At 46.4% G+C, this 8,941-nt stretch overlaps 1 protein-coding gene across 1 annotated transcript; it reads left to right on the top strand.

Moving 5' to 3' along the window:
• The first annotated feature begins 84 nt into the window (after positions 1–84).
• uts2d (urotensin 2 domain containing) lies at positions 85–6,700 on the top strand. Its single transcript, XM_082522896.1, has 6 exons — positions 85–1,867; positions 2,026–2,130; positions 2,210–2,247; positions 2,435–2,525; positions 2,610–2,778; positions 6,466–6,700. Exons 1-5 carry the CDS (start codon positions 1,777–1,779, stop codon positions 2,633–2,635), a joined length of 351 nt encoding a protein of 116 aa, XP_082379022.1. The 5' UTR covers positions 85–1,776; the 3' UTR covers positions 2,636–2,778; positions 6,466–6,700.
• The last annotated feature ends 2,241 nt before the right edge of the window (positions 6,701–8,941 follow it).

Here is an 8,941-nt window from a genome sequence, read left to right as displayed (position 1 = left end):
ACATTATAAATAGCTGAAATACATCACCAAAATAAGATAGTAATAATTGTGGATTTTCTAAACTTGGCATGATTAGTACACGAAAGTGCTGCAGTTTTAAGTGTATATTTTCATAGTGATCATTACAAGTCAGCAGCATATGATACTACAACTGCTCCGTTTATAAATTCAGGGACATAAGAATGCACTGCTGCTATTAACGTCTGCTTTAAGCTGAAAAGTGAGTGAGCACACTTCCGGTTGGTTTCTAACTACTTGCGGCTGACTTACGAGAGGCTTTGAATTGACGCAGCCCTCTTCTCGAGGTTCAGCTGCTGTAGACGTGTGCTGCATGTGCAGCTTCGGAAAGTCTTCACCACGAAGCAACCGTGGGTCATCACTACGGTGCACGCGAGCAACGATTCATGTGTGGGAACCGTCAAGGCAGACTGAGTGAATGGATCCGCATTTACACGCGTCATGCCTTCTATAAAATACACGCTCACTGCAGCTGCTCTTTTGATTATGATAATCTAATTGCTCCCTCTGGTGTTCAGCTCTACCACAACCGCTTCCAATTGAGATAACATCCCTAAAATAAGTCGATGGTAGCGGTCCATTTGCAGATAAATCAATGGGATTGTTTGTGGTCGCGTGCACAGACGGCTTCCTTAAGTGATGCTTAAGCAAAGCAGTTTTACTGTTTAGTTTTTCAGTGAAATACAATGAGGTCAACAAAGGCCTGACCTCTGATGTTAAAGATGAAATAGAACAGAAGCTGGACTGGAGGCTGTGGGGCTCTGAGGAGTGCTTAAACTGCTTGGGTTATGCTGTTACAGAGTTACGAATGCATCGTAAGGTCTTTAAGTGCATCCAAATGATATTTAGTTGGCGTGAACAGTGACTGCCTCCTGCAGACTCAGTAGCCTAGTTTCAGTTCTTTATCGGTACATTTGGTTTTCATTTATAGACCCTGAAGATCCCCTCAGCACAGTCTTTCCTGATTCTTTAGCTTTCGTGTTTGTAGTCTCTTTATTTGTGTATTTAGAAGATGAGTGGCTAAAGGAGCGAGCTTGTGGAAACCCCCTGTATGCAAGTCTCATTTCAAAGGACTGTTATAATAACAGCCAAATTTAGCAGGTTCAAGCAGTTCATTTCCCTTAGCCTGCACAAACGCTGTGTGCGCTCCTCTGGCTGACGTATGAAATGTGATTTCCTTGATTCATAGAATAGGATACGGTAAAATGGGAGGTGTGGGATGTTTGGCGTTGCCTCAGTGATGGATGCTTCTTCACCTCCAAAGCAGTCCTGAAGCCAAGATTGAAGAGCCCGTCTCTGGTTATGGTGCACTTAAGGACCGAATCAATTTACTTGCTACTCTTTCCCTAGGCCAACCCACTCCTGCGTACCTATTTTAGGAAGCAATTAAAGTAAAAGAAAAAGACTTGCGAGTGCCAAGAACATCTGATCCTGGTTCACAACCAACAGGTTGATTAATAGCATCCTCTCTTTTTGATTTACCCGTGTCAGAGTGATGTAGGGTTTCTGGGCCGCACGTCCGCGTCAGATCGCTGTATTTCATTCAGACGATTCACGGGCCCCGTGAGAAGGTGGCTCAGTGACGAAGTCCACAGTGACGAGAAGTGAATTTAGTAATCAAGGGGCCGACAGGCCCCTCCTCCCAGCTCGGAGAAGTATAAATATATTGACGGGATGGTTTTAAGCAAGTGGACATCTAGCCTTGCTCGAAGGAGTGCTCACAGTGCGAAATCCGCTTGAAACATTACATTGAATGCCATGGACAGGGTTACAGCTGTGAGCTACTGTTTAGGACTCCTGAGTTTGTTTCTACTGCTCAATGTAGACGGGAGGAGCCTATTTAATCCAGGTGAGTGTGCAAAACAGCACATTTTATTTGAATTAGAATGCCAAATGCATGCAACTGCTAATTAAATGCTTTGTCTATCACTACAGTTTTATCAAATTTCAACATATTGAGAGATAATAAGCATATAACTCACTGTGTGTTTGCTTTGGTACATCCAGGAAACCCTGCTTTCAGTCAGAAAGAAGACACAGATTCCCAGAGCAAGATTCTGGCACTATTACTGCACAAAAGCTTGGTCCCAGTGGAAAAGGATGATCCTCTGGGTGAGACCTACAAACAAATGCCTGTGATAACATGCACAGGTACATTTCTGCTTTGGTTAACTGGGTCTCCTTTCTGCAGGTGTTGAGCTGGCTAATAAATTAGCTGAGATCGAGGAGGTAAGGCTTATTTTAACTGGCACTAATAAAATGTGATTTCGATGTTATTATAATGTGAACAAGCTGCTCGTGTATAAATGGCGCACTCATTTTTTGTTTCACATTCTCAAAAGTTGTTACAGTAATTCACAAAAACATTGGAAAACCTCTCTCGATGTGTTATAATCACTTTGATCTGTATTTCTAGCTGAGAGTGCTGAGGGAGGACCTGGAGCTGGAGAGGAAGATTACAGCTAATATGGTAGAAGGCAAATCCATAACAAGGAAACGCGGAGAACGTAAGCTCTAACATTTACAATCATTACACTATAAATATACTTAATATGAGCTCATTGTACAAAATGCTGTCTTTTTGCCTGTAGCCTGCTTCTGGAAGTACTGCGTTTGAGACGGATGCGAGAGGAGGATAACCACTGTGAAATCTTGCTGCAAAGCCCAACATAGCCTTAAAACTCAGACTAGCAGTAGTATAATCACACTGTATTTATCCCAGCAATATAGAGATGTAACATAGTTGTTTCATTAATAAAGGTTTCGTTTCTTTTTTTTTCTTTTCTTTTTTTCCTATTTTATTCCTGCAATTGGTATGGAATTCATTTTTTTTTTAAATTGATCAGTGTTTTGAAATTAGATGTGATGAACATGTGACCTTAATTTACAAAATCAACATCATGTTGGATTCAATGAGACATGAAACTAGTGCATGAAACAGGTCTCAGTAAATGTTCTCATAGACTGCAATACACTGCCCCCTGCTGGTCATTATAAAGTCTGCAGATGTCATTTGACATGAATGTCATATTTGTGAAACAAAATAAAGGACTCTGTAAAATAAATGAAAATCAAATATTTATATACAGAATATTTATGTACAAATGCTGAAAAAGACATTTGAACAAGATGCACACCCAGTAAAATAAAAAAAAAAAAGAAAAGTCAGTTTTATCATGTGACTATCATGCTGTCATTTCTGCACAATGCACTTTACACCAGATCAAAATAAAACACTGTGAGGTCGTTCTAACCGGAAGCCCAGAGAGCTTCGACAATGCAGCACAATGCCCTGAAGCATCAGCATCAAAATATACTTCAAGTACCAAAAAGTACTCATTGTGCAGAATGCCCTATTTTTGAATAGCTGGACATTTAATTACTTTATCACCAGCTGTGACTACAGCTGATAATAAACCATGTTTCATAGGGATGTGACTACATTTAGAAATGTCACGCATTTTTAGGTATAAAGCAAAAGATGCAATGAAATAAATAAGCTATCACATATTAATCCAAATGAATTCACTGAAATACATCTGCACATTTCTGCAGCCTGACTTATTACACACGTGAACACAGTACACATTTGTTTACTGCAAGCTTGTTTCAGAGATGTGATGCAGTTAAATCTGTATGCGTCTGTTTCCTTGTAGTGTTAGTAGAGATGGTGAACCTGACACAATCCTGTGTTTGGTGTGAAGGAAACCAGTTAACAGCCGGTTTAGTAAAATTCTCTTGAACTCATGGAAAACCATCGTCGTCTCGAAGTGAGCAGCTGAAGCGTCCCGTGTGATCAGAGGTCCTCGTCGTCCTCGCTCACCATGACGTCAAGCTCTTTGTCTTTCCGTACGACGCTCTCGGTGATGAACTCCTTGTGCTGCTCCTCCAGCTCACGCAGCTCCGCCTGCAGGCGCTCCAGGTGGAGCACTCGCCGGTTCCTCAGCAGCTGGCTGGGGAATGGGTTCATGTCGTTGAAGGCGATGCTGGTCAGCTTCCTGGCATTGGAGACGGTCTTTGTGAAGAAGCGTAGGTACTGGTAGATCTCCACGCTGTCGTGAATCTTCAGGATGTCGTCCTCTTTGTATTTGAACAGAGCCAGAGTGTATCTGAAGATCACCTGCAGCACAGACACGCATTTCATAACAGGACACTCACGCCACACAATTAATTGGAAACTTTGAGGAGGTGAGTCATAAAATTACTCTTTCAGTTGTGGTGCAGTTGGGCCCTTTACTCATTACAGCTCTGATCGATTTCCTTTTTTTTTTTTTTTTTGGCCTGTCCCGTTTGGCTCTTTTGCATCAGAATTGTTGTCTAAAGGCAAAGAAAGATGCCCAACGGATTTACTTTACCAAACTGACCATCCCAGCCTTGCCGTAATGGTCCATTTGATTCACCTTTTATTGTTTATTTTATTTTCACTTACTGAATACGGGACAGACTTGACTGGGGGAAAGAAGGGGAGAAAGAAAGAGGGAAAGAGAAACAGCTGAGAAGAGGGACGGGGGAGAAGGGCAAAAGACAAAAACCAACAGAACGGGCAGAGAAAAAAAAATGCATATATCAATCACCTGGATCACCTGCTGAGAAAGAAAAAAGAAAACAAGCAGAAGAGAACAAGAGTAATAGAATAAACAACATCACAATGATATATGGGAATATGACAGTAAATACTAAATGTTAAATATTATTGTGCAGCACATAAGATCAACAGAACACAGTGTGCTTTGAGGTAGGAGCCAAAAAGGGTGTAGTTTGTGTGTGTGATCACCCGTGTGTACACCTGTGAGCATGGACGCGCTTGTTTTTTGTTTTTTTAAAAGGTTCCTTCATGTAATAATCTGCTAGAGGGTGTGGGGGGGCCACAGCCCCGTCCTCCAGGGCTTGAAGCAGGTGTGGAGGAGATCAAAACTCCAGACATCCAGAGGCCCCCAGAACACAAGAGACCAAGGAAGACCAACAGAGGGGCAGCCGCGCCACTGTCCCGGAAAGAGCTGAGGAGAGTCCCAGATGAGGGCTCACTCAGCAGCCGCGGAGCAGAAGCCAGGGGGAGTTGCAGTGACGCGCCCGTGAGCTCCGCCGGCAGCCAGCTGTGCCTGAGTGACCGAGCCCCAGGCCGAGAGGCCGGGGGCACCCCACCTCCGAAGTGGCCCGAGCGAGCCCCAGGCTCCAGGCCCCGATAAGCGGCCGTCAAGGAGTGAGCCGGTGTGTACCCGGACGCCCACCCCCGGACACAAAGAACCACCAACGCACCGATGTCTGAGGGGGTCCGCCACTGGCAGGGGAAGTGGTGGTAGGGGGAGATAGGCCTCCAAACCTTGGAGGGCCTGAGATGTCCCCAGAGAGGTGGCGCCTGACACCCAACCTGACATATAGACACAGACATACAGGCACACACAGACACAAACATCCATTCCCACCCTCATGCTCTCATATGCACTTACTCCACACTCAACCAACGTGGAGACAGACATAAAGAGACGCTGTACACACAATCACACTCCCCAAGCGTACTCTACAAACCGGGTCTAGGTGCCCCCGCCCCTGGAGGGGGGAACTGCACCCAGACCCAGGTGGTGTTTCCCTTTTCCCTGCGGTGGGGGGAGGCAGACCGCCCCGACTCCGCAGCAGCAGGAAGGCTCCACACTCCAGACCGCAGTCGGACGGCCAACTCCTCCTCCTAGCCCCCCTGCTCCAGCAGGTCGCAGAGAACGGGGGTGAGAGAAGACTCCAAACCTCCCTCCACCCGCTCATTGTAATGTTGATGCATGTGTGTTCTAAGGTGCATTTAAAACCCAGGAGGGCTTGGAGCTACCTGCCAGAGAGCAGCAGGTAAGCGCATGGTCCCTCCTGATAGCCCTCAATGTCTACGTGTATTTAAAATTGAGAGGTGGGCAACGATGCCAGGGGTGAGGTGTACACCCTGATGGTACTTTGGACTCCGTGATTGTGCCCACCCCCAAGATCCTATATGTATGTGTAATGAGAGTGTGAGTAATGTGAATGTCTAAGTTGTGGGATAAAATTGAGGCAGAGGCAGCCAGAAGGGGACAGAGGGGGGGGTAGCCTCCTCTGCACCCTGGTGACATACCCCTACTCCAAGGCCCTGCATGTGTGGGTGGTTGTGGTGGAGCGGGAAGAGGGAGGCAGCTGGAGATGGGGAGGGAAGGAAGGGAGGGGCAAATGACCTCTCCCTGGGGCCAGCTCCCCCGCTGACCCCTAGTACCATACTCCGCGACCCGCCAGGGAAAGGGGGCCCAGGCCCATCCAGACCGGGCCCAGTGCAGCAGCGCCGCCCGGCCCCACAGAGCCCGGGACAGTCCACCCAACCCCACCACAGAGAAAACTGCACCCACCCCACCATCCACTCATCTTCCAGACTACATAAGACAATAAACACCCAGGCTGAGATCTTCCTCCACCTCTCCTGTATCTCCTATAAAGGTTTCGTTTCACCGTGGCTTTACATCTAGAATCTGTAAATAATCAGCCGCTCACTGGAAATACTTGAGGGTCACATATGACGAAACATTACACATTACTTTACCTGAGAGTTTTCTTTGCATGACACGTGTGTTTCTGTCGCCCTCCTGTGGTAGAATTGGGAATTACATGCTTGTTTGTTTTTCACACAAGTTCTATCGCCTCATCACTGCTTATAGAAATGCACCGCTGTTAATTTTACTGTGTAAATAAAATCATAATGTGAATCTGTACTTCTTGTTTTCTTTTTTCCTTTAAAAGTTTCAATGTTTAGAATTGATTTTAGGATTAATTTATTTAGTTTTTTTTTTTAGTATTTATTTATTTATTGTCATTGTCAAGAACAATGAAATTGCGTTTGGGGCTTCCATACAACCCAAAAAAAAAGAAGAAAATAATAAATACCCCTTAAAACCCAAGTGTACATATTTAACCCAGTGTGACTCCAATGCAATAAGACAATCCTTAGCAATAATGTTCGTAGAAATTCAGACAAAGACCTGAGAAACATGACAAAATACAACAATGCAACCCATTCAATATTATTGTACTGTGAGATATGATATCAGATATGATAGTTATCTATTTAAGAAAGAGGGGGGGGGGGGGCAGGAGGGGGAAGAGAATAAAGATATGATGCACCAATGCAGACCAGTTCATTGCTATTAAGAAGTTGGATATGGTTATTGTCCGTGAGAGGGGGGCAGAGAGTTCAGGAGCCTCACAGCCTGTGGATACAGGCTGTTGGCCAGTCTGGATGTTCTGGCCTGTATAGACCTGTACCTTCTCCCCTGAGGGCAGCAGATGGAAAAGGTGGCGCGCAGGGTGATGTTGGTCCCGCAGGATACTGTGCACCCTCCTCAGACAGCGAGTGGGGAAGATATTACTGATCTCTGGCAGACTTGTTCCAATAATTCTGCCAGCTTCTTTCACCACCCGCTGGAGTGCTTGCTGATCGGCCTTGGTGCAGCTGGGGAACCACACTAGAAATCCATACGTCAGAACGCTGCTGATGGCACAGTTGTAGAAGTTCAACATCAGAGATCTGGGAATGTGTGCGCTCCGCAGTCTCCTCAGGTAGTAGAGGCGCTGTTGGGCCTTCCGTACAACTGAGGTGATATGGTTGCCCCAGGACAGGTCCTCGGTCACAGTTACCCCCAAGAATTTAAAACTGCTCACCTTCTCCACCGCCTCACTGCCAATGAAGAGAGGCAGATGGTTGTTATGACCCCTCTTCCGGAAATCTACAATGATCTCCTTGGTCTTTTTGGTGTTTAAGACCAAGTTATTGTCGTGGCACCATGACTCTAGTTGTTGCACCTCTGTCCTATAGTTTGTCTCATCATTGTTGGATATAAGTCCGAGCACTGTGGTGTCATCTGCAAACTTAACAATGAGATTGGACGCGCAGGAGGAAATACAGTCATGGGTGAAGAGAGTGTATAGCAGAGGGCTCAGAACACACCCCTGAGGGGCACCGGTGTTGACCACAAGGGTGGAAGAGGTGTTCTTACTCACTCTGACACTCTGTCTACGATTAGTGAGGAAGTCCACAATCCAGTTGCACAGAGAGGAGTTAAGTCCCAGTTGGTGGAGTTTGGGACGGAGTTTGTATGGCCGGATGGTATTAAAAGCCGAGCTGTAGTCTACAAAGAGGAGCCGTGCATAGGTGTTCCTGTGTTCCAAGTGCTTCAGTAATGTGTGCAGCACTGTGGCGATCGCATCCTCGGTTGACCGGTTCTCCCTGTATGCAAACTGGTGCGAGTCCAGGGATGGTGGAAAAGCAGCTCTGATGTGTTTAATGACCAGTCTCTCCAGGCATTTGGCGGGAATGGGGGTGAGTGCCACAGGTCTGAAATCGTTCAGACATGTGACATTTGACTGTTTTGGGATGGGAACGATGGTTGCTGCTTTGAAACAGGATGGTACCAGTGAACAGGACAACGAGGCGTTATATATAGAGGTGAAGACGTCCGCCAGGTCCGCAGCACAGTCTTTTAGCACCCGGCCCAGCACTCCATCCGGCCCGGCCGCCTTCCTGGTGTTAATGCTCCGGAACACACGCCTCAGCTCATGAGTGCTCAGGACCGGAGCAGGGTCGGTTGAGGGGAGAGGGGACAGGACAGGGTCGGTGTTCTCCCTGTCAAAACGGGCATAAAAGAGATTTAGATCCTCAGCCAGAGTAGAACTGTCGGCTGAGGGTGATGGTGTTCTCCTTTTGTAGTCCGTGATAGCCCTGATGCCCTCCCAGACCTGCCTTGGGTTTGTGTTGTTCTCAAACCTGGCCTCGATACGCCTCCTGTGCTGCTGCTTGGCAGTCTTGATGCCTCTTCTCAGGTTGGCCCTGGCAGCACTGTATGCCTCCTGGTCCCCGGATTTGAAAGCGTTGTTCCTTGTTCAAATAAGTTGTTGAACTCCGTGTGTCATCCAGGGTGGA

The sequence above is a fragment of the Aulonocara stuartgranti genome (assembly GCF_965226115.1).
Source record: "Aulonocara stuartgranti genome assembly, chromosome: 23".
In the NCBI taxonomy this organism is placed as follows: Eukaryota; Metazoa; Chordata; class Actinopteri; order Cichliformes; family Cichlidae; genus Aulonocara; species Aulonocara stuartgranti.
This window is presented reverse-complemented; position numbering and strand designations above follow the sequence as displayed.